Raw genomic sequence first — 27204 nt, forward strand, 5'->3', positions numbered from 1 at the left:
TTCCGACGGGCTTAGGAAAAGGCGCACCAGGAGATTATAGCCCGCACCTGGCTCAGAGGGTCCTACACCCATGGAGTCTCGCTGATTGCTAGCACAGCAGTCTGAGATCAAACAGTAAGGCGGCAGCGAGGCTGGGGGAGGGGCGCCCGCCATTGCCCAGGCTCGCTTAGGTAAACAAAGCATCCAGGAAGCTCAACTGGGTGGAGCCCACCACAGCTCAAGGAGGCCTGCCTGCCTCTGTAGGCTCCACCTCTGGGGGCAGGGCACAGACAAAAAGACAGCAGTAACCTCTGCAGACTTAAATATCCCTGTCTGACAGCTTTGAGGAGAGCAGTGGTTCTCCCAGCACACACCTGGAGATCTGAGAACTGGCAGACTGCCTCCTCAAGTGGGTCCCTGACCCCTGACCCCCGAGCAGCCTAACTGGGAGGCACCCCCCAGCAGGGGCAGACTGACACCTCACACGGCTGGCTGGGTACTCCAACAGACCTGCAGCTGAGGGTCCTGTCTGTTAGAAGGAAAACTAACAAACAGAAAGGACATCCACACCAAAAACCCATCTGTACATCACCATCATCAAAGACCAAAAGTAGATAAAACCCCAAAGATGGGGAAAAAACAGAGCAGAAAAACTGGAAACTCTAAAAAGCAGAGTGCCTCTCCTCCTCCAAAGGAACGCAGTTCCTCACCAGCAATGGAACAAAGCTAGACGGAGAATGACTTTGATGAGCTGAGAGAAGAAGGCTTCAGATGATCAAATTACTCCAAGCTATGGGAGGATATTCAAACCAAAGGCAAAGAAGTTGAAAACTTTGAAAAAAAATTTAGAAGAATGTATAACTAGAATAACCAATACAGAGAAGTGCTTAAAGGAGCTGATGGAGCTGAAAACCAAGGCTCGAGAACTACGTGAAGAATGCAGAAGCATCAGGAGCCGATGCAATCAAATGGAAGAAAGGGTATCAGCAATGGAAGATGAAATGAATGAAATGAAGTGAGAAGGGAAGTTTAGAGAAAAAAGAATAAAAAGAAATGAGCAAAGCCTCCAAGAAATGTGGGACTATGTGAAAAGACCAAATCTACGTCTGACTGGTGTACCTGAAAGTGATGGGGAGAATGGAACCAAGTTGAAAAACACTCTGCAGGATATTATCCAGGAGAATTTCCCCAATCTAGCAAGGCAGGCCAACATTCAGATTCAGGAAATACAGAGAACGCCACAAAGATACTACTCGAGAAGAACAACTCCAAGACACATAATTGTCAGATTCACCAAACTTGAAATGAAGGAAAAAATGTTAAGGGCAGCCAGAGAGAAAGGTCGGGTTACCCTCAAAGGGAAGCCCATCAGACTAACAGCGGATCTCTCGGCAGAAACCCTGCAAGCCAGAAGATAGTGGGGGCCAATATTCAACAATCTTAAAGAAAAGAATTTTCAAACCAGAATTTCATACCCAGCGAAACTAAGCTTCATAAGTGAAGGAGAAATAAAATACTTTACAGACAAGCAAATGCTGAGAGGTTTTGTCACCACCAGGCCTGCCCTAAAAGAGCTCCTGAAGGAAGCGCTAAACATGGAAAGGCACAACTGGTACCAGCCGCTGCAAAATCATGCCAAAATATAAAGACCATCGAGACTAGGAAGAAACTGCATCAACTAACGAGCAAAATAACCAGCTAACATCATAATCACAGGATCAAATTCATACATAACAATATTAACTTTAAATGTAAATGGACTAAATGCTCCAATTAAAAGACACAGACTGGCAAACTGGATAAAGACTCAAGACCCATCAGTGTGCTGTATTCAGGAAACCCATCTCATGTGCAGAGACACACATAGGCTCAAAATAAAAGGATGGAGGAAGATCTACCAAGCAAATGGAAAACAAAAAAAGGCAGGGGTTGCAATCCTAGTCTCTGATAAAACAGACTTTAAACCAACAAAGATCAAAAGAGACAAAGAAGGCCATTACATAATGGTAAAGGGGTCAATTCAACAAGAACAGCTAACTATCCTAAATATATATGCACCCAATACAGGAGCACCCAGATTCATAAAGCAAGTCCTGAGTGACCTACAAAGAGACTTAGACTCCCACACATTAATAATGGGAGACTTTAACACCCCACTGTCAACATTAGACAGATCAACGAGACAGAAAGTCAACAAGGATACCCAGGAATTGAACTCAGCTCTGCACCAAGCGAACCTAATAGACATCTACAGAACTCTCCACCCCAAATCAACAGAATATACATTTTTTTCAGCACCACACCACACCTATTCCAAAATTGACCACATACTTGGAAGTAAAGCTCTCCTCAGTAAATGTAAAAGAACAGAAATTATAACAAACTATCTCTCACATCACAGTGCAATCAAGCTAGAACTCAGGATTAAGAATCTCACTCAAAACCGCTCAACTACATGGAAACTGAACAACCTACTCCTGAATGACTACTGGGTACATAACGAAATGAAGGCAGAAATAAAGATGTTCTTTGAAACCAATGAGAACAAAGACTCAACATACCAGAATCTCTGGGATGCATTCAAAGGAGTGTGTAGAGGGAAATTTATAGCACTAAATGCCCACAAGAGAAAGCAGGAAAGATCCAAAATTGACACCCTAACATCACAATTAAAAGAACTAGAAAAGCAAGAGCAAACACATTCAAAAGCTAGCAGAAGGCAAGAAATAACTAAAATCAGAGCAGAACTGAAGGAAATAGAGACACAAAAAACCCTTCAAAAAATTAATGAATCCAGGAGCTGGTTTTTTGAAAGGATCAACAAAATTGATAGACTGCTAGCAAGACTAATAAAGAAAAAAAGAGAGAAGAATCAAATAGATGCAATAAAAAATGATAAAGGGGATATCACCACTGATCCCACAGAAATACAAACTACCATCAGAGAATACTACAAACACCTCTATGCAAATAAACTAGAAAATCTAGAAGAAATGGATAAATTCCTTGACACATACACCCTCCCAAGACTAAACCAGGAAGAAGTTGAATCTCTGAATAGACCAATAACAGGAGCTGAAATTATGGCAATAATCAATAGCTTACCAACCAAAAAAAGTCCAGAACCAGATGGATTCACAGCTGAATTCTACCAGAGGTACAAGGAGGAACTGGTACCATTCGTTCTGAAACTATTCCAATCAATAAAAAAAGAGGGAATCCTCCCTAACTCATTTTATGAGGCCAGCATCATCCTGATACCAAAGCCGGGCAGAAACACAACCAAAAAAGAGAATTTTAGACCAATATCCTTGATGAACATTGATGCAAAAATCCTCAATAAAATACTGGCAAACCGAATCCAGCAGCACATCAAAAAGCTTATCCACCATGATCAAGTGGGCTTCATTCCTGGGATGCAAGGCTGGTTCAATATATGCAAATCAATAAATGTAATCCAGCATATAAACAGAACCAAAGACAAAAACCACATGATTATCTCAATAGATGCAGAAAACGCCTTGGACAAAATTCAACAACCCTTCGTGCTAAAAACTCTCAATAAATTACGTATTAATGGGACGTATCTCAAAATAATAAGAGCTATCTATGACAAACCCACAGCCAATATCATACTGAATGGGCAAAAATGGAAGCATTCCCTTTGAAAACTGGCACAAGACAGGGATGCCCTCTCTCACCACTTCTATTCAACATAGTGTTGGAAGTTCTGGCCAGGGCAACTAGGCAGGAGAAGGAAATAAAGAGTATTCAATTAGGAAAAGAGGAATTCAAATTGTCCCTGTTTGCAGATGACATGATTGTATATCTAGAAAACCCCATTGTCTCAGCCCAAAATCTCCTTAAGCTGATAAGCAACTTCAGCAAAGTCTCAGGACACAAAATCAATGTGCAAAAATCACAAGCATTCTTATACACCAATAACAGATGAACAGAGCCAAATCATGAGTGAACTCCCATTCATAATTGCTTCAAAGAGAATAAAATACCTAGGAATCCAACTTAAAGGGATGTGAAGGACCTCTTCAAGGAGAACTACAAACCACTGCTCAAGGAAATAAAAGAGGATACAAACAAATGGAAGAACATTCCATGCTCATGAGTAGGAAGAATCAATATCATGAAAATGGCCATACTGCCCAAGGTAATTTACAGATTCAATGCCATCCCCATCAAGCTACCAATGACTTTCTTCACAGAATTGGAAAAAACTACTTTAAAGTTCATATGGAATCAAAAAAGAGCCCGCATCGCCAAGTCAATCCTAAGCCAAAAGAACAAAGCTGGAGGTATCACACTACCTGACTTCAAACTATACTACAAGGCTACAGTAACCAAAACAGCATGGTACTGGTACCAAAACAGAGATATAGATCAATGGAACAGAACAGAGCCCTCAGAAATAACACCACATATCTACAACTATCTGATCTTTGACAAACCTGAGAAAAACAAGCAATGGGGAAAGGATTCCTTATTTAATAAATGGTGCTGGGAAAACTGGCTAGCCATATGTAGAAAGCTGAAACTGGATCCCTTCCTTACACCTTATACAAAAATCAATTCAAGATGGATTAAAGACTTAAACGTTGGACCTAAAACCATAAAAACCCTAGAAGAAAACCTAGGCAATACCATTCAGGACATAGGCATGGGCAAGGACTTCATGTCTAAAACACCAAAAGCAATGGCAACAAAAGCCAAAATTGACAAATGGGATCTAATTAAACTAAAGAGCTTCTGCACAGCAAAAGAAACTACCAACAGAGTGAACAGGCAACCTACAAAATAGGAGAAAATTTTCGCAACCTACTCATCTGACAAAAGGCTAATATCCAGAATCTACAATGAACTCCAACAAATTTACAAGAAAAAAACAAACAACCCCATCAAAAAGTGGGCGAAGGACATGAACAGACACTTCTCAAAAGAAGACATTTATGCAGCCAGAAAACACATGAAAAAATGCTCACCATCACTGGCCATCAGAGAAATGCAAATCAAAAGCACAATGAGATACCATCTCACACCAGTTAGAATGGCAATCATTAAAAAGTCAGGAAACAACAGGTGCTGGAGAGGATGTGGAGAAATAGGAACAGTTTTACACTGTTGGTGGGACTGTAAACTAGTTCAACCCTTGTGGAAGTCAGTGTGGCGATTCCTCAGGGATCTAGAACTAGAAATTACATTTGACTCAGCCATCCCATTACTGGGTATATACCCAAAGGACTATAAATCATGCTGCTATAAAGACACATGCACACATATGTTTATTGAGGCATTATTCACAATAGCAAAGACTTGGAACCAACCCAAATGTCCAACAATGATAGACTGGATTAAGAAAATGTGGCACATATACACCATGGAATACTATGCAGCCATAAAAAATGATGAGTTCACGTCCTTTGTAGGGACATGGATGAAATTGGAAATCATCATTCTCAGTAAACTATCACAAGAACAAAAACCAAACACCGCATATTCTCACTCATAGGTGGGAATTGAACAATAAGAACACATGGACACAGGAAGGGGAACATCACACTTTGGGGACTGTTGTGGGGTGGGGGGAGGGGGGAGGGATAGCATTGGGAGATATACCTAATGCTAGATGACGAGTTAGTGGGTGCAGCGCACCAGCATGGCACATGTATATATATATGTAACTAACCTGCACATTGCGCACATGTACCATAAAACCTAAAGTATAATAATAAAAAAAAAAAGCAGCCACAGAAGATGTGTGAATGAGTGGGTGTGGCTGTGTGCCAATAAAAGCATATTTACAAAAACAGGAGGCAACTCTGGGGCCCCAGCTTGCCAACCCTAGCGCTGGACTAGAAAGTCCTCATCAGGTAGAGAAGATGTTTCATCTTTGTTTCTCTAATGCCTAAGAAGCTTCCTGGCATAAAGTAGATTCAATAAATATTTGAGTAACACAGAGTCTTGAAAGAAGAACTACATGAACTAATACATTTGAGTGAACCCCATGTGGACCTGGTAGGAGAAAAGCTCTCAATACTCAGTCTGTAGCACATGTACATGCAAATAAGTTATTCAATTATTATCACAGCCCTTTGTTGGTTTGTTCATGGGATCTGGGAAATAGGAAGCCTTTGCCCATTTATTTATTTATTTACAGCTGTCCCTTGGTATCCCCAGAGCATTGGCTCCAAGACCACCTCGAGTGCCAAAATCCATGGATGCTCCAGTCCCTGATATCAAATGGATTGGTATTTGCCTATAACCTATGCACATCTTCCCATATACTTTAAATCATCTCTAGATTACTTATAATATCTAGCACATTATAAATGTAAATAGTTGTTATGCCATATTGTTATTGGTATCATTTTTATTGTTATATTGTTTGTTTTTAATTTTTCCAAATATTTTAGGCTTGTGGTTGGTTAAATCTGCAGATGCAGAACCCAGGGAGGACCAACTGTATGTACTTACTTATTTATAACTAAATAGATAACTGTTGTACTAGGCTGATATTCTCCCAACTCAAGCAGGGAAAAAAAAAATACAGATGGGAGGCCGAGGCGGGCGGATCACGAGGTCAGGAGATTGAGACCATCCTGGCTAACATGGTGAAACCCCGCCTCTACTAAAAATACAAAAAATTAGCCCGGCGTGGTAGCGGGCGCCTGTAGTCCCAGCTACTTGGGAAGCTGAGGCAGGAGAATGGCGTGAACCCGGGAGGCGGAGCTTGCAGTGAGCTGAGATCACACCACTGCACTCCAGCCTGGGCGACAGAGCGAGACTCTGTCTCAAAAAAAAAAAAAATACAGATTAGTTTCTTTTTTTTTTTTTTTTTTTTTTTAACAATAGCAGAAGGAACAGAATGGTTAGAAATCTTTCCCAGGCATGTCAGTGGGCCACCAGTTTGTTAAAAGCACACACCCTGCGCCCAGCTAAATCAGCAGAGCTGGGAGGGGCATCTTAATTTTGAACAAATGTCCTAGCTAACACTTAAGAACACTAATGTTTGGCAAACGTTGGACAAAAGGTAACAAAGCCAGCAGACAACAAGGAGACTTTTTAACATATATTGGGTAAATTAATCAAATAAGCCAATTAGAAGAAAGGGGAGAACAAGTAGAAGAAAGAGAGAGATAAACCCAGAGAATCATAAAGGACATACCTGTGCATAGGGGCCAGCCCTGAGAAGGAAAGGGACAGAGAAGGGGAAACCTTTAAACCCTAAAGTGGAGGTTCATAAAGATTTGATTGGAAGAGGATAAAAAAGACCGCAATGAAAAGCACTGTTCCTTTTCCATCACCAGCTGCTTGTCCTAAGTCATAATTAATGTAAACACAACATGAAAATCAGCATTACCTCAGATCTCTTCCCACAATGGGGTTCTATTCCTTTTTGCATTCACTGCTAATCTCTGATTTCATACCGCTCAGTATGTATTCCCTTTAATTGTGTAAACTTGACTAAAATATATCCTTTGGAAAAGACGAATAAGTGTGGCTACTGGAAGCAGAATTGCTGATCTGATACACATCTTCAGTTTTCCTGTTAATTATATATTGCCTCCAACAGAGTAATTCCAAGGTAAAATTTTCAAGTAAAAATAAGAATTATAATCACTGAAAAATAATGATATTGGCCAGTTGTTTAAAATAAATTTTATGTGAATTTAAAATTAATCCCCCTTGTTTAGAACCAGTGATAAAGTCATTTTGTAAAGAAGAAACTCATTAAATAGAAGCCTACCATTTATTTTATGTGATCTCATTAGAATATATGCTATGTTAAAATAATTGGGAGGCCATTAGACTGAGAAGGCTTCACTGTCTTGGGTTCCTATGTAAACAAACCATAATTCAACTCAATGTAAACAGTAAAAGGAAACTTAAGCTTAACCAATCAGAAACGAAACCCTAACTAAAGTCTAACTTGAGACTTAACCAATTAGAAACCACCAACTAACCTCTAACTAGGGAGTTTCCACTTTAACCAACTAAAGGCATTTTCTTTGTCTTGCTTCTGGGAAGAACATTATAAAAGTTTCCTCCCTTGCCACCCCCACCCACAAGTGGAGAGCTGCTGGAAGTCTGGTGACGCTTGATTCCTGAATCTCTAAATGCTCAAATAAACTTGGTAAAATTTTAATGCACCTAAGTTTATCGTTTAAGGGTTTTGAATACTTAAAGCAAATTCAGCCCGAGCATAAAAACAGCAAGTTAATCTTTCCTTTTTTATCTTTAGTTTTGTAAATTCAAACCATTAGCCAAACAAGTGGTTCAAAATAATAAACGAAAAGGATCAGAAATCCATACTATTTGTTGTACATACATTTATACAGACATATCTTCTGATATCTAGGAATACTGTAATGGTAAGTCAAGGGGTTTAGTGCAAGGTGTTCAGGCAGCTGTGGGCTGATACTCACACAGGGTCAGGTGTGCAAGGCGTGCAGTTATGGGCTGGTACTCACATCGGGTCAGAAGTACAAGGTGTGTAGTTATAGACTGGTACTCACATTGGGTCAGGTGTGCAAGGTGTGCAGTATGGACTGGTGCTTACATCATGTCAGATGTGCAAGGCATGCAGCTATGGGCTGGCACTCACATTGGGTCAGGTGTGTGAGGTATGCAGCTATGGGCTGGTACATTGGGTTAGGTGTGCAAGGCGTGCAACTATGGGCTGCTACACACATTAGGTCAGGTGTGCAACGTGTGCAGTTGTGGGCTGGTACTCACATTGGGTCAGATGTGCAATGCATGCAGCTATGGGTTGGTACTCACATTAGGTCAGGTATGTGAGGCATGCAGTTATCGGCTGGCACTCACATTGGGTCAGGTGTGCAAGGCATGCAGCTATGGGCTGCTACTCACATTGGGTCAGGTGTGCAACGTGTGCAGTTGTGGGCTGCTACTCACATTGGGTCAGGTGTGCAATGTGTGCAGCTATGGGCTGGTACTCAACATTACATCAGGTATGTGACGCATGCAGCTATGGGCTGCTACTCACATTGGGTCAGGTGTGCAAGGCATGCAGTTATGAGCTGGTACATTGGGCCAGGTGTGCAAGAAGACTCATGCATCCCTAGTGCCTTTTGTTCCCTTGGTGACTTAATGTTCTCATTTTATGATGTTATTTTGTATAGAATTAAAATCAAACATTTCCAAGGACATAAATCATTATATCTGCTATGAATTATGATCATTATCCGATCCAAGTATTGGGTCTGTGGGCCTCAATCCCACCACCTTACCCATGGCAGATGTTTTGTGGACTCATAGGTATTTGCTTGAGAGCTTACAGATGAACTTTCTTACTAAAATACCATAGTTTGTAAGACTGTATCCTTTGATTTATGTTTATATTACACTCAAGCTTTTTGGGAAAAGTAAGAGAATCAGAATTGAGTAATTGGATGAAAATAACTTAAAGACTAAGAAACATTTAAAAACCTGAAGCAAATTCACATTTTAGAAACTGAGATAGAGGTTAAAAAATGTTTTCATTTAGAAAAATCACATTTTGAAGAAAAGTACCTAAATAGCCAGAAAGAGTGACTCCACATCTTCCCCACAGTTCAGTGGCAAAGACTCATGCTACAGATGCTTTGATAATAAACTCTTTTTCATTAGCACTGTAGGGCTTTATGCATTATAAAAATATGGCCAATTTGTAAATGCCCAACAGCATTCAAACACTGCCTTATGTGTCAACCGAGTTAGTTGCCATTTGGAATAATACTTGGATTCAGCACAGAATATATATCAGAGTGATTCGGGATGGAATCACTTGCCACCCTTAGAATGAACCTGAAACACTAAAGACGAACTAATTCATTTGGGAAATAAAAATGTAATCACCCTCCCTTGCATCTGTTGCAACAATTCAATCTGCAGTGAAACTTACACTTGTATCAAGTGTGTGGAGTGTTATCACTGCCATTCCTTTTATAATCTTCTATACAAAAACCAGTCATAATATATTCTTTCATTTTGAATTTTTTTATACCAAGAAACTGATCTTAGTAGGATTTGTGACAAAGAAGTATGCAATCATTCAACAAATATTATCCCAAGAGTAGGAACAAATAGAAATCAAATAATGCAAGGAAATAACTGAAATGCTTCACCGTGATTATCTCTGAAATTGTTTTTTTCTTTATGCTTTACTGTATATTCTACATTTTCTAAATGAAAATACCTAAGTTTCATTACTGAAAACACAAATATTATTAACTTTTAAAGAGACTGGGGGAAAACAAGATATGACTGTCAATGCATTTAAGATGATACGAAAGTTCATGTGCATCTTGGATATGAAAATGTCTGACTTCTTCCAGAAATTCCCTGAATTCAGATCCAAGTACCTTCCGATGCTCCATAACCACAAATGGCTGAGAGGCTTTTCTTTTGCAGCACAATGAACTTCCTTTATCAAAGAGTACAAAGAATCTTAAACTGTATTCAATTTCAGGAACATACAGTATCACTAGCATAAAGTGAAACCATCCAATAAATGGCTCCACAATGCCTAGTGCTATGACAAAAAAAACGACTATCATTCTATTTTTTCACAACTCATATTTTTAAACCATTACTGATTTCTGAACTATACACCTGTTATCTAAACTTACTCTTGCTAAATCGAGCTTTGCCAAACAGGAATCTGAGGGCTGTGTTATTTTTAAAGTTTTATATCTTACTCACACTCCCTCTCAAACTTTCTGAGGCTAATCCCATGATATTTCCTAGGTGAAATTCCTATTCTCTCCCTTAGGTAGTGTCTGCCTGAAAGGCATATGCACACATATGTGAAACTCGTGAAGACCCTCAGAGCTTGCATAGGCTGCATGCTCACCAGCTTGCCTGTTAATGTGACAATAACTTCTCATGAGTTATTTTATTTCATCTTCACAACAGCTGAAAAGGGTAGAAATTGTTGCATCATCTTTAGAGGTGAGAAAATTAGGCTCTGAAACTGGCTTAGAGTCACTTAGGTAGGGGCCAGCCTATTTTCTTTCTGTTACTTATTTATCAAGTGTCTATAATGCACCACACACTGCTCTAGAATAAAAAACTACAGCCCATGCTCCTGGAGTCACCAAACATTTGGAACATACTTATGATAAAAATACAAAAGTTTGTTATTCGGAATTCAAATTTAACTGGGCATCGTGGATTTTTATTTGCTAAGTCTGGCAATCCTATGTATTCATGTCCACCATGCCATACAGCATGCTAGGTTGACTCAGTGGCCCATTCAATCCTTCCCAGCAGACCGTGTTGATATGGGATGGATGGAGATCTCCAGGAATGCTGGGATGAGGACTCCAGGGATATTGAGATCCAGATTCCAGGGGCCCTGGGATGGAAGCCACAAGACACATTGGGATGGAGACTCTAGGGACACTGGGATGGACACTCCAGAGACATTGGGATGGAGACACCAGGGACGCTGGGGTGGAAGCTCCAGGGAAACTAGAAGACACTGAGATAGAGACTTCCAGGGATGCTGAGATGGAAACCATCGGAGATATTGGACAGAGACCTCTAGGGATACTGAGAGAGAGACACCCGACTGACACTGGAATAGAGAACTCCAGGGACTCTGGGATGGAGACCTCCTGGGACAGGAGGATAGAATACCCCTTGAAAACAATTCCCAGCTGCTATCTACAGCCAGAACAGGAGCATAAGACACCTCTTCACAATACCCTAATTTGCTCTGTGGCTTCTCACATCCCTTAGGAAAATCTTGAGTCACTGATCAAAAGCCAACCACTTGAAGAGAATGAAGCGCTGGTCTGTTCACACAGCACCCAGGACCTCCAGAGACAACAGAGAATCTTGTAAGTCAAAGCCATAAGAAAACCATTTCCAAAGTTCTTTAGAGATGAATGAGGGATGCAAGACTCAAAACACTAGTTGGGGTCACATTTGTACCTGCCCCGCCCCAGTAAGGGGTCTGTTCCCTTGGCTCAGAGTGAAAGCTCATTTTCCCCCAGGGTGAGCTTTGGTGTATACAGCCTGACACTGGCTCATGCCCTTGCCAAATGTAGGTATCTGGGATGAGCTGTTATAATCCTAACACCCCTTTCCCTAAGTGTTCACCTGGATGCAGAGGGGAACATATACAAATTCAACTCTGGAAATAAATGTGTCGAATCAACAGGTATCTTTGAGCTTCTATGAGCAGGAAAAATCTGTGCTATATTCTGGGGAAATAAAGAAAAGACAGGCACTTCCCTTGCCTTCTGGTAAGTCACCATCTGATAAGGGTGACTTCTCAAGAAATAATGCAATATCCTACAATAAGTGCAGTTAAAAAAAAAAAAAGTAGATGTCAGGTATATTACTAGGGCCACACAGGACAGAGAATGTGGCGGTTCAGGGCTGATGGTGGACCCTTGAGCCAGGTCCTTACTACAAGTGGGAGTTTACCAAGCAGATAATTTGGAGTGGGGGTGGGTGGTAACCAGTATTCCAGAAAATGAGAAAGAGGTCAGAAGGGAAAAAGCCCAGAGGCAACAAAGAGCATATTCCGTAACTGTAGGCAGAATAAATAATTCCACGTGCCTGGACCATGTGAGAATGAAAACAGGCAAGTCTGGAAGGGAGGTGGGAAAGCAAGGCAGAAGGGCTGGTGTACCACACCAGGGAAACAGCATTGATCCGATGGGAGCTACTGAAGGTGGGCATTTTTAAAAGATGATGTTGGCTGTGGTATGCAGAAGCAGGAGAACATCTGGAGGCCAGGAGACTGATTTAACACCACTGCAAAACACAGGCTGAACTCCAAGTGGAGAAATTTGATGGAAGCGAGCATCAGAAATCCCCCAGTATTGCTACTGGACTAAAGTAAGGAAGAGAACACCAAGTAGCCTTGTCCAATCCATACTCACCACCTCCTCACAAACGTCAAAAGAGGCGAAGGTAACTTGCTAGGTGCGATAAACTATGCCAACTTCTTCCTACTCATGTAAAATTACAACCATTCATCACTTCAAGTGTTGAATGTACAAGGACACCTCAAGATCTGAGAGCAAAAGCAATGATCCTAGAAACAGTTCAATATTTATCTAGAGTGCCCAGACTATAAGCTAGATTTAGCTGCACTCACGTTTATAGAGAGACTGCAAAACCTCTGTAGCTATGACAGGTATGCTTTATACTCTGGTACATTTGGACGAAAAATATAATGAACTCTCCACTGCCCAATGTGCCATCCTTAGATGCCAGAAGAACCCAATTCTACAAACGGACCCTTTCTTCAACTTTAATGGAAATTTTCCTAACAGATGGATATATAATCCCAAAATAGGTAATCTGAATGCAAGGTTTATGCAGGTTTTCTAAGGAAGTGATAGTGAAAACAGGGGAAAGAACTCAAATTTGTTTTGATTGTGTTCCGGTGGCCTCATCGTCAAACTGGGATGCAGATGTTGACCTAGATACGGGAACACGCGCACCCTTGAGAGACAAAGATAAAAATAACTTCATTGAATCTCAATTTACTGGTATATGGCCTAATCAAGGTGACAAAGAAAGGTGGTGGTGGGCCTTGGAGTACACATCAAGATCTCTGGATCTCTAGAATCCTACTGAAGAATATAGTGGGAAGTCAGGAACACGTTTTCAGGAGTCAAACTGACTGGGTTTGGAACTCAGGTCCATCTTTTCTTAGGCATATGCCCCTGGACAACTTATTTATCTACTTTCTTCCTCAGTCTCCTCATCTCTAAAACAGCAATGTTGATAGTACCTACCTCTTAGGTTTGAATGGAGGAACAAATGAGTTAATTCATGTTAGAACAGTTACTGGCACAGGGTGAGGGCCCGATCAATGCTTACTCTAAAGGGCAGCCATCGACATCTTATTAGCAGTAGTATATTTTATGACACTCACACCGTATTTCATTCTTATAAGAAATAATATTATTCAGCATTCTTCAGTTTTGTCAGGGAAGGTCACATGCAACTGCACAGATGTAAAATGAAGTCCAAAAATATCTGCGGTGGCAAAATACAATATCTCTCACCTTGCTCCTACAACAAGTTCTTTCTGTCCTGGGTCAAATGTTAACTGCGAGAAATCCACAGCATTCTTCGCTCTGAACTCCCGTAACCAGGGGCCAATTTCTAAATAGAAAAAATAAATAAATAAAAAGATAAAAATGAATTATTTTTCCTCTGGGGACCACAGATAGTGCACATCAGGTAGCAGACGTTACATTTCAGAGAGGATTCAGAGGTCCCTCTATGCCATCTTTCAGAGGCCACTGGAAGTTTCCTTCAGGATGCCCCATAAGCCATACTAAGAACTTGTAAACCACAGAGGGCAGCCACCCAATAAAGAGCAAGCGAGGCATCAATGCTTGGTTGTGATTTACAAGCCAGATGTGCATTTTCCTTTTGGCTTTGGGCTGGGCAGAAAATAACACAGCATTCACATGATTCATCAGAGGAATACTGAATGCAAACAAGACCATTTCCTGTGCAACTTGACTCAAAAGAGCTGCAGATTTTTAAATATTACAAAAGCCTCCTTAGGAGCAAGGACCAAGCACACAAGCACCATTTGCCTTCTTTCAAATTAGATGTTCCATTTCCCTGTCCTTTGGGTTTCTATTTTGGCCCCATGATTAGACTTGTTAAACACATTCAGACCTTTCTAGATGAGAAATCCACAGTTACTTCTAGGCTTCATTTGCATTTTTTTTTCTAAGGGAAATCAGGAAATAGCCACTCTACAGAGACAGGTTTTTACAAGCATGGTTAACTCCTATTAGACAGCCTCCAGCTCAGAGTCCGATAATTATAAAATGACAGTATTTGAGGAGAGATAGGATGCTGCTTCAATGAGCCATTTTTGCAACTTCCATTAGCTCATTTTTAACACTAAAAAATATTCAGTGAGTTGCCCACCAATCGTGGGATACCTTATCATTATTATTGACAATTAACCATGTCATCTGATTGTCTTTTTTTCTTGGATTTAGTATTTTGAATAACACCACCCTGACTAGCCAGGCACATAACAACTGTCAAATCAATGAAGATGTTGGTTTGAGGAAAAAGTGTGTAATACTGGAAAGAATCTCCTCCAACAAACGCTGATGCTAAACACATCAGTGTTATGTTTTTAATGGGGGCATATGGAAATATGCCCCCATTCCATATCATACCCTAAAGAAAACGCTTTGTTGATGTGAATGAGAGGGACTATTTTTTCAGGAATGGTTCTGTATAATAAACATGTCTTTTCTCTACTAACAGTTACTGGGGGGAAGTGATATCAAGTAAAATTTATCTTCTGATTAAAGGAAACCAGGGGTGAGTCATATAGAGAGGGACTTGTAAGGATTTTCACATAAATTTCTACATTTTATAGGCAAATCAATTAAAATATGTAGAGCAAGGTATGTACAAGGCAATGGAACTATGAAAAGTTATTAATAATTCTTCCAGGACTTTATAATTCAGTTAAAGAAACAGCACTAGTATCTTTAAACAGGGTGTCTATCAATGCAAGTGTTTATAGGGGCTTGTGGGTTTACAGGAATTATTCTTAGATGAAAAGATGATTGAGAGCTGCGGTAAAACAAAAGGAAAGATTTGACCAGAGAGTGACAGGAAAGATGTGCTAGAGGGGCAAAGCAAGACAGCAACATGGGAGGCCATGGTGCCCCCTGTGGCCATAACTGGTATAACTCATCTTCACTCCATCAATGCCTCCATTCCTGGGCAAGAGAGAACCCAATGGCTCTTGCGTCTGCATTGCTCCCTGCAGTGCATGCAGCATACAAAACAGCACTTTGAATGCGATAGGAAATAATAAATATGTGAAATGAAGTAAGAACAAGTAAGTGAATTCAAGAGAGAAATAATCAAAAGGAAAGGAAATAAGAAAAAGAGAAAGGAGAAAAGAAAAAGTAATAGCAACTTAAACTACTAGGAAAGGAAACTGAAAGGTGTATTTAAATACAAACTGTAGAAAAATTCACTTACAGGTTAAAAGGTTTGGACTTGATTTCATATGTGACAGCAAAGCTTTGAAAAGTTTTCAGGAAAACACTTGTTCCATTTGAGCAGATGTCTTTGGAATATCAATGAGCCCTTGATAGAAAGGATGGTTTGGAAAGAGTAGAGAATGGAAGGAAAAGTAGTGTATTTTTAAAAACCTAAAAACCTACAATTTGGGTATTGGCTTTGAAAATGGATAAAGAAGATGTGGGATCACTGATTAGAGATGAAGTCAAGGGAAACAAGTTAGAGAACAAAACAGTTTCCAAATTAAACGAAGAAGAAAACAGTGATGACTGAGACAGGCATCAGGAGTTTGAGGTGGCTTTAGAGAAAGATAATAAATTCAGGTGCAACAAATGGGAATGTTGCAGATGAAAAATTTCCAATGGTAGGTTGGCCCACAGCCATTGTTAAACATCACTAAGACCTAGAAATGTCCATAAAGATGTTCTAGTTCAGGAGGTTCATCATTCAGATGGGAAACACATGACCAGGGAGCACTGCCAGGACCAGGCTCCAGAGTGATATCAGGGGCTCTGTTCACAACTCACAGCCCCCAGAGCTGGGCTCGCATCCAATCTTCAAACCACATGAGGGAAGAACAGAGGGCCAAGGGCTGACCTTCCTGCTAGGGGAGTGAAGAGATGAGCCTCTAAGAGGAAAAAAGACTATGAAAGATAGAAGAAAATCAGGTTACTCATTTCCCATGCATTCATCTTTCTTTTTATTTAGAAGACTGGGAAGAAAGTGGCCAACAGGAACCAGGCTAAACATAGGGACCAAAGGTTTTGGTCCCTATGCTGAACAACAGGAAGGCAGTTTTGCTACTTCCTAAAATACCCTGAAGTAATAAAAGGAGTCATGTACAGAGGAAAAAATGAGTTAACAGCATGTAGTTCTGTCAATATTGTTCAAGTTTCCTTATTTGAAATTCTAATGAATTTTCCCAATAAAACTGTGTATTTTTATGGTTAACATAGATCAAAGTTGAGTAATCTGCATATTCTCTTCTTTTTGACTTTCCTCCAGAAGGTCGGCCATCTCAACTTTGCATATTACATTGGCTTCTATCTCACTGATACCATGAGAGCCTTGCAAGAAAGTCTCTGCACCAACTTACCTCTTGAACTAAAAAGAATCCTGCACCAATACCTATCCTCCAAACTTTCCCAACAGATCAGAGAAAAGGCACTCAGTCCTCTTTTCAAAGACCAGTTGCTCTCATCTCTTCTTTCCCCTTTAATCGCTTCTCTAAATTACCTAGGCTTTCCTCTAAAATCTCCAATGTTACCTAGTCCCTTTCCCTCTGCCTATATGTACATACTCTCCTATTTTAAATAACATTACATATTTTTATTACACTCTCTTGTTATTATAGCTTCAAAAACCCCAATAAAATGCATAATAAACTTCCAAGTACAATATAGCAATATATCAAAAAAAATCACACACATACAAACACACACACACACACACACACACACACACACATACACATACACTATATTTCATATGGAATAGGGCTTAGCCCAGAAACACAAGGATGGCTCAGCAAGCTTAGTAACAGAAAACCTATTGCTACAATTCATCATCACAATAACAGATTTCAGTAGTAGCAGGAAAACATTGTCAATACTGCTTTCTAAGGAATCAGAAAATGAACAGTTTTGGAAATAGAAGATCTAAGAGAGTTCAGGGCAATTGGTCACAAACTAGATGCCAGAGGAAGTTTGGGGAGAGTGAGGGAGCAGGAGGGGGTCCACAGCAAGTGGTGAATTGAGGGGATACAATTTTCAATAACATTAAGATGCTCATTGCCCCCAAACAGTGAGTTTACCTTTTTCCTCCTATCCCTATTTTCTGATATTGCTGAAATAACCATACGATGAAATGCAGCTTAAATATGGCAGCCAATATGACTATATATATATATATATAAAAAATTGGAAATTATAACATAAAATTTGTAAATTCCAACTGAACACGTGATAGATAATTCATAATATTTGACATTAACTATCCTAGATAATCCAATTTTTACACAAATCTTTAGGTGATTGTTGAAATACGGTCTCCAGCAATGATTTTGTATTGCAAAATTACATTCATTGATTCATATTTGCCTTCTCTTACAGCTACATAAGCTCCCATGTGATTGGTGTATAAAACATTTTATCAAAAGTGTAATTCCATTTTTTTAAATAATCCAGTCTTACAACTTCAAAAAATGATTTATTTTATGAACAAGTCAGTATTAATAAATTTGGTCCAAAATACTTGACAAATATAACTAGAGATAAGCTAAATAGATTCAAGTTAATGTCCCTTCCAAAAAAGAAAGAAAAAAAAATCAAAAAAAAAAAAAAAAAGAAATGCAAAGAAAAAGAAAGGGAAAAAGGGGTAAACGCTACTCTTTTAATAAAAGCAGACACTCTAAATATAGCCAAGGTAATGATGTTTGTAAACCAAAACAACAACAGCAACAAACAAACAATAAAGGGCAGCTCTTGTGGAAGACACGACAGTCATTCCAAAATCTGATTGAGAGCCACTCCACATGCTAACACCTGCAGCACCAACTGTCCAGAAACCAATCTGATTTGTTAGCAAACACTGACCAAGGAAACCTCCCAGGTACACTAAGGGCTGGCTCCGGATACCTGTTTCATTCCTCACACCTTCAAACTTCAGTTAATTAAGGGACTCAGAAAGCAGGATTTCAAAAGCTATATGAGTGACTTGAAACCCACATTGGCAACTAAGATGCAAGCCAAACTAGGTGGGGCCAGGGGATGGTGAGTAAAGATTGTTGAAAAGCATGGAGAGCAACTTACATAACACACATAAGTACAGTATGTAGAAATACAAGTGCATATCACAGCCTGCTTCTATTTATCATGTAGTTATGTAACTGATTTAATCTGCATCATGACAAAATAACGCTAACAATATGATTATCAGCAAGACAGCTCAAAAATAGCTAACATTTAAATAGTAGGTTCTATCTTATGCACTTTATAACTATTAATTCCTGTATTTCTCACACCTGCCTTATCATAGGTGAAGAAACTGAGGCACAGTAAGGGTGAGTGTTGCCAAGATCAATAGCTGGTAAGATACAAACCCAACCAGCCTAGTTTTTGTGGTTCTAGCCACTATGCTATATTATTAAACTTCAGCAAATATAAAATTTAGCTTCCTATACAGCACATTTGGAAAATTACAGGAAGAAAGAAAAATCGACACCCTCTCCACTTTGAAAGTTACTCTATTTCCATTGATAGATTGTTAAGCAAAATCACTACCCACTCAGTTTTCAACTATGGACTAGAGAAAAATGAAATACAACAGAAAGCTGGGTCTCTCAAAACCAGCTACTACTTTAACCTGTGAATAAAACATTGATTGTTTTTGCCCATGTTAATAAGGGTGATGATCTACACAAAAATCATTCATCATTTTTTATTACCCAAGTGTCTTTATGTAAGTATGGAGGAAGAAAATGACAACCACGTGCTGATCTGCTTTATTGGAGTGAAGAACATTCTGAAATCAGAACGTAGGAATGATACAAGCAGTGTGGAATGCTTGAGTTTCTAAGCAGTCTAAACCACTCAACCCCAATACGGGAGTTCGGGGGCAGGGACAAGATACTGTCCTGAAAATGGAAGAGCTGTGTCTTCACCTCCTCAAGATGGGCACTTTCTGTGAGCAGCACAGGAAAAGAAGTACAGGGCATATTCTCTGTGGAAAAATTCTGGAAGTTCTTTTTTCTGACCTCTTCCTGCAGTTGTGAAAAGATCCATCCTACCTCAAAGGTAGGGACCTATTACTCCTTAAAGTTGGCATGCTTCTCCCTTCTATGGACTTCATTTTTGGTTTCAGTGCATTACATAAACCATCCTATCAATGAAATATGAGCCAAAACTATGATAGAAAAACAAGGGAGTGGAATGTTTAAAAGCCAACACAAGTAGAAGAAGAGCACGGCAGGTCTGTGCTGGTTTACTATGCTGTGTCTTGCCTGCTACCAGTTTCCTTCCCTTTCCTTTGCAGTCTGCGTTACCAGGCCTGTTACTCCAACAACCACTCAGAACAAGGGAAGCTCACTTTGGACAATAAATCAGCAGCAACCCCATGTCATGTATACCCCAAAAATAAGATACATCAGGCCTTCAACCAACTTGGTTCTCTCAAATCTTTTCAGTGATGATCATAGCTTTCAGTCCCAAAGCTTCACACACTTGTCTGGTGCCAGTGTGTGAATGCAAAACACTTCATAAGGGAAGAAACATGCACATTCATAAATGTTTAAAATATGCTGGTGAAAAACATACATATCAGAATAACCCACATTTCTTACTTATACCTCTTTATTTACTAACTATATTTTCAGTACTGACTTGGTATCAGGAATTGTAGGAGATACTTTTACATATTAACTATTTTTATGTTTATAATCTTGTGAAGCGAGAGCTATCATTTTTGTTATAAAATTTTTTTAAACCCTGAAATTTTGACAAGTTAAATATCCAAACATGACATAAGGAATAAGTAGCTAAACTGGAATTTAAATCCAGAATAAGACTAAGGCAATATTTCTATAAGATAAAAATTAAAAATCAATTTTCCAAGGAATGTATAAACAGCATGAATCCTTACTGCCTAGTAACATATAAGCATGGATTAATTTATCAAAAATGGTAGTTGTACCCACCAAAGGAGAGAAAAATTGGAAAGAAGGGAAGCTGGTAATTTCCAGATAGGATACAGGAATGTTCCAGCTTGGCCGCCCACTGGGCAGGACACAAGTGAAGGAGGAGTACCCCAGAGAAAAACAGAAGGAAACCAGGGCACACCCCGGCAGCAAGAGGTCCAGGGGAAAGAAGATCTCAATATTGGAGAATTTATCTCCCTCAAAAGATTTTCCAAGACAAGTCCTATTTACATTAGCAAACTCCAAAATGTGCAGATATGCTAAACCTTACTTTTGCTTTGTAGAAATGTTGGAAAATATGAGGCCAATTTTTTTCTCCAAATATATGAGCCTTTACTATTTTCAGTATAACTCCTATCGAGGGCTTAGTTGAATCAAAGCAGGTTACAGCAGGACATGACATTAGCTGCCCTGCAGTCCAGCCGTTGACTTTATAGTTGAGGGCAAATGTGTTACACCACCTGCCCAAGGCTATGAATGTGCAGTGAGCTGGAAAATCCCAGGTCCTAAGGTTCCTTTGCTGGTCTATTTTCTTTCCCATCACAGCACTAGGAGAATATCTAAGTAGAAGTACCATGGCTGAACCTCACCTAACACTGGCATTTAGATCCTGAGATTTAACAAGTATTTATGGTATGACCTGAAAATCATGCAAACAATTGAAAACATAAGGCAAATCCACCCCTGTTTCAGAAAGGTAGTGGATTTCAACTGGTTACAAGATGATCATTGTTTCCAGTGGAATTCTGCTTCCTAACATTTCTCTTAAAATATCCAGGAAAAATATCAAACACGTTTCTTTAGTTGTTCTATATTATCCTGCAACAATCTAACTTGGAGAAATGATGGGCCTGGAAAGTCACGTGGGAGTCCCTTCCAGACACGAAGCCTGTCCACCACCTGCCCTGGCAGCGTTGGTCACCAGCTGCCTCCCCATGCAGGCCCCTACTCCTGCCCTCACTGGAACAGTGCATGCATTCTTTCCTACAATTTCACAGATTGGTGGTTAGTATTTAATGCTGATTTACATTATGGATACATTTTATAACATGGATTCCAGGATGTAAAAAAAAAAAAAAAAAAAAAAAAAAAAGTGGTCTCTACCAGGCTAACCACATTATCTGAGCACATGAAAATTTCTAAATGACAGTATTTTAAAGGACCAAAATTATACGTATCTATAGTTATCAATATATCTCAGTCCCAAGGCCATCACACTCAGCAAGCATCCTCCTTCAAACTACCCAGTATAAGAACAAGAAAGCTCTTGCAGACTGCACAAACTTAGTGAAGTAGATTAAGCTTTCCAAATGTGGATTATAGTCATATTGTATCTAGATATATTGTATATAAGTATATGCACAATACATATATTGTGTATATGTATACAGTGTGTATGTATACACATGTATTTATTTCTATATATCTGTATACATATAGACACACATACACATGATAGGGAGAGAAGGCAGAGAAATTCTAGGTGGACATGGGAGGGTCCCTGGAGAAGCACCACCCTTAAGCTTAAAAGCCTGAGACTGCAGCCCAAAGTGACAACTTATATTCTGTTTTCCTGCTTGAATGTTACCTTTTCCTAAACCACCCATGGCCCCACCCCACCCCATCCTGTCCCTATAAAGACCCCAGATTCAGCTGGCAGAGAAGAGAAGCTGCTGGACATTACGGACTATGGTTGGATGTTGGAGAGAAGTTGGCTTGACTTCAGAGGGACAGTTTGATGGTGTAACTTTGAAGAAGAATCTGACCAGAGATGGCCGGACTCCAGTGGAAGATAACCTTCCTGCCCCATCCCTTTTCCAGCTCCCCTTCCACTAAGACCCACTTTCATTGGCATTTATCACCATTTACCTCCACATTTACCACCCTTCAGTTCGTTCATGTAACCTCATTTTTCCTGGACACCAGACAAGAGCTTGGGAGCCATGGGTGCAGACACAAAAGGGCCTGCTGAGCTGTTAACATTTAAGCTATCTGCAGGCAGCAGAGCTAAAAGAGCACTGTAATATGCCCTCTGGGGTTTCAGGGGTCACAGGTTCCCCACTAGATGTTGGTGCGGGGCCTACAGGGAGTTGGCTCCTGCCAGCATTCAAAATTGCTCACCCTGGCTCCTGCATCTGTGCACCTGTGTGCTCCTTCCAGCATGGGGTGGAACACAGAGGATCTGAGTGAGTGGAACTCACCCCTGCCAGTGCCAAAGTGGCCAGCTGGTTCCAGTATGTGTGCACTCCAGTTCCGGCCTCGTTTGCACACTCCCTCCCACAGGAGTTGAGAGCTGAGGACTGAGTAAATGAGGCATCCCTGTTGCAAGTTCTGGGAAGGAGTCAGGGAAATATCTGGCTTCATACACACATAGATATATAAATATAAGCATCAATGTGGTCATTGTGTATATATATGTGTGTGGTATATATATATATATGTATTTGCCTAAGTGTATTCAAATAGATATTATAGACACTTATAGACTACAGTAGAGAGAAAAAAATTATCTCAAAAAATATCTATAGGAAATGAGTATGTCCCATTTATAGAACTTTTAAAAAACAAAAATAATAATAACCAATTAGAGAAATTAAAACATTTCATATCACGAAAAAAGACCCAAAATAGCAGGAAGCATAAAGCATCTTTCATTTGCATTTTCATTTGTAAATAATGACACTGAAAACACAGCATTTTAAAAATGCAAGCAGTGCTTTTTCAAATCTTTTTTGGTTTCTATTGCAGTCTATTGAAAGTGAGTCAAGTGTTCTATCAAGTCTTCATATGATTTTGTTGCATTAACACATAGTATACCTAATCCATTTTTCACATGTTCATTGTAGAAAAATATTCACAAACTACAACTTTTGCAAAAGGTCTACACTCTGGATTTGGATTCTTGCGAAGTTCACTGTTTCATCTTGGGCAGCCTTCCTGGTGGATGTCTCAGAAACCAAAAAGCTGTGATAGCTCCTTTTTATTCGATGAGTTCCTGACTGGGTCTTCCTTCAAACACCATTTGAAAACTACAAGCTCGTGTCACACATTTTTTTTTTTTATTTTTTTACATCCTGGAATCTATGGCATAAAATGTATCCATAATGTAAATCAGCATTAAATACTAACCACCAATCTGTGATTGTAGAAAAAATGCGTGCACTATTTCAGTGAGGGCAGGAGCAGGGACCTGCCTGGGGAGGCAGCTGGTGATCAAGGCTGCTGGGGCAGGCGGCAGACAGGCTTCGTGTCCAGAAGGGACTCCTGTGTGACTTTCCAGACCTACCGTTTCTCTAAGCTAGATCGTCACAAGATAATACCAAACAACTAAACATATTTTTCCTGGGTATTTTGAGAGAAATCTTAGGAAGCAAAATTTCACTGGAACCAATTACCATCTTGTAACCAATTGAAATGCACTACCTTTCTGAAACAGGGGTGGGATTAATAAATTCCACTGTTACCCCACGTTTTCAATTCTTTGCATGATTTTCAGGCCATACCACAAATACTTGTCAAATCTCAGGATCTAAATGCCAGTGTTAGGTGAGGCTCTAGCCACTCTGGCCCAAGGAGTTCTGAGTCATTCAAGGGTTGCCTCAGACCCACCTGGCAAGTGCAAAGAGACACTAGTGAAAAGTTGTCAGTAATCTGAGTTCAAAATCTGCCTCACAGGATAGAGTTGCCTTCCCTTTTGTTTATAACTTTCAAGATCTTGGTAAATTCCTATTTCATTAAACCATCTGAAGCAATTAATTAGGATAAGAAATAAGCTTATAAGTGCCTGGGTTTTATTGCTAGATAACTCATAGAAGAAGCAATTTCTACTCATCCATCAGGAAAGACAGATTTTGTTTTAATTTATAAGATAATGCAAATTCATATATTATAACACCAACTAAGCATGACCCTCAAATTCCTGGACTGTGATTAACTTTGTCCTTCAGGCTATGAAGCTGGTGCCCAGCCTGCCCCTCCCTTAAACTTTATGTGGCTTCAAAGTACTTTGATTCACCCATAGGAAACTTTGCCCAGTGCAGAAGGGTTTTCATTTTGGCTTCTGACCTGCAGCATATGATTTTAGGCTATAAAATCTAATTGCAAAATCTCCATGTTGTGACAAAGAACAACAAACAGTAATTTCCTTCAGATTTATAACTTTAGAATTACAAATGATGTTAATGTGACTAAAATTACAAAAATGAATAATTTCTATTCAATAAGCACTTAGATTATTCTAGAAGTGGCCAAAGTGCTGGCTGTGTAAACAGTGATAGCCAGAAAACTGACAGGTACAAAGAAAGCCATTCACCACCAGATAACAACAGAGATTGCAAAGGAACGTGCCAGAGATTTCTTAGAGCCTTAGGGTGTGTGGTTTTAAAATATCCAGAATAGTTCTGCTACATATTCAGAATTTGCCAGACCTCAGCTTTAAGACAATAAATCATTTGCTTAAGGAAAATCTCTTTCTGTCACATTCTCACAATTCACACATAAGTTTCCTGTCTGCCTCCTCACTATTGGAAAATCTTTAGGTTCTAATCTAAGCCACTACTTCTGCAGACCTTAGGATTCAAGGGAAGAAGAAAGCTGTGGGAACTCAGGAGACAAGACAGGGTCATGCAAGGAAGTCTTCTTGCTTGAAGAGAGGTCTAATAAGTCCCAAGGTGGCCTCTTTGCCGAAGTACAGATTCTATCTACACATCAGAACTAGAACATATTTGCCAAGTCAGACCAAGGCTTTTCCAGGAACTTTAGGGTTAAGCATTAGGTGGATGTGCACCAAAAATACTGGGGCAGCACAATAATTCATTTATGTAGTCAAATAATATTTATTTATTGAGTACCTGCTACACATAAGAACCAACTGTAGGTACTGCCTGGAATACAAAGTTATATAAGACAGACCTCTGCCTTCAAGACATTTATAATTTAGCTAAGAAGATGAGATACACACAAAAGAGAGTTAAACTGAAGAAGATAAATACTATCTGATCCCAGGGAAAAGCATAAAGATGATAAATGCTCTAAAGCAGCACCATCCAATGAAAATACAATGTAAGCTGCACATGTAATTTTGTATGTCCCAGTAGCTATGTTAAAAAGCTGTTAAAGAGGGTTGGGCACGGTGGCTCACGTCTGTAATCCCAGCATTTTGGGAGGCCGAGGAGGGCAGATCACTTGAGGTCAAGAGATTGAGACCATCCTGGCTAACATGGTGAATCCCTGTCCCTACTAAAAATACAAAAAATTAGTCAGGCGTGGTGGCATGCACCTGTAGTCCCAGCTACTCGGGAAGCTGAGGTAGGAGAATTGCTTGAACCCAGGAGGCAGAGGTTACAGTGCGCCGAGATCACACCACTGCACTCCAGCCCGGGCAACAGAGCAAGATTCCATCTCAAAAAAACAAAAACAAACAAACAAAAAAAAACCATGCTATCAAAATAAAATTCATTGAGATATCTTTGTGTATGTGTATTCTAAGTCTTTGAAATCCTTACACTTACTGCACTGGCCACATTTCAAGTACTTTGAAGCCATACCTGGAGAGTGGCTACATGATTGGACAGCACATACCCAAGATATTAAGAACAGGCTTCCTTGGTAACATGGAGCCTTTGTTGGATGGAAAAACAAATTAACTTGTCTTCTCAGAACCAGCTGCCATAGAGGTCAGCACAACTTAATCAGGCACTGATTCCAACAAAACTACCCTCCCTTTACCAAATATACTGATGAAAGTAACACAGTCCTTGGAATTTGGTTGACTTAGGTTGGAATCTCACATGCAGAACTTTTTTCTGTGGAACCGTATTCATCAAGTGAGTAGTTTAATAATGGGTTGACTCAGCAGGTCTGCGGCATTCAAACCAAGCAGGTTCCAAGAGAGTGTCTGGTCTTTGACTGGCTGCTGGGAAATAATATCTAAACCCTTATGATATTCTGCCTGATAGGAATGTCTCTCTCTCTCTCGACCTGAGATCTTTGATCCATGCCAGATAGTCTACACTAACAATGCAGTTTACAGTGGGGACCTGTGGCCAGGCTGTATCTGGTTGACTTCAGGAAGGGCTGGAGTCTGAGTAACTAAGGTCAGCCATGCAAGCATTCCATGCCTTTGTGATCAACCCTCAATAAATCCCTGGACACCAAGGCTACATTGCATTTCTTTGGTTGGCAATATTCTATTCATTTTGCCAAATGTCATTTCTGGGAGAATACAGCGCTGTCCTTATGACTCCACTGGGAGAGAACAGTCTTTCCCGAGCTTTTCTGAGCTCAGGATTTATACACAGTCTTTCCTAAGCTTTGCTCCACATGCCTTTTATGGGTGCTAACTTTAATCTACATCTATCCCATCACTGTAATCAACCCTAACTGTAAGTATAAATGCTTTTCTGAGTTCTGTGAGTCCTTCTAAAGAATCATTGAACCTGATAGTGGTACTGGAGACCACCAACTCAAAGCTT

The 27204-nt window shown here is 39.8% G+C and overlaps 1 protein-coding gene across 9 annotated transcripts in view; it reads right to left on the bottom strand.

The window, feature by feature from the left end:
• Positions 1 to 27204, bottom strand: part of SEMA5A (semaphorin 5A) — a 516352-nt gene that overhangs the window by 293479 nt on the left and 195669 nt on the right. For 8 of the 9 annotated variants that reach the window (XM_063724051.1, XM_063724052.1, XM_063724054.1 and 5 more), the window contains one exon: positions 14028 to 14127. The exons of the other annotated variant lie outside the window; for it this stretch is intronic. In XM_063724051.1, coding sequence (XP_063580121.1) covers positions 14028 to 14127 — 100 coding nt within the window. The remainder of the gene's footprint in view (positions 1 to 14027; positions 14128 to 27204) is intronic. 9 annotated transcript variants of the gene reach the window in all.

This window comes from Pongo abelii, chromosome 4 (assembly GCF_028885655.2).
Source record: "Pongo abelii isolate AG06213 chromosome 4, NHGRI_mPonAbe1-v2.0_pri, whole genome shotgun sequence".
NCBI lineage: Eukaryota > Metazoa > Chordata > Mammalia > Primates > Hominidae > Pongo > Pongo abelii.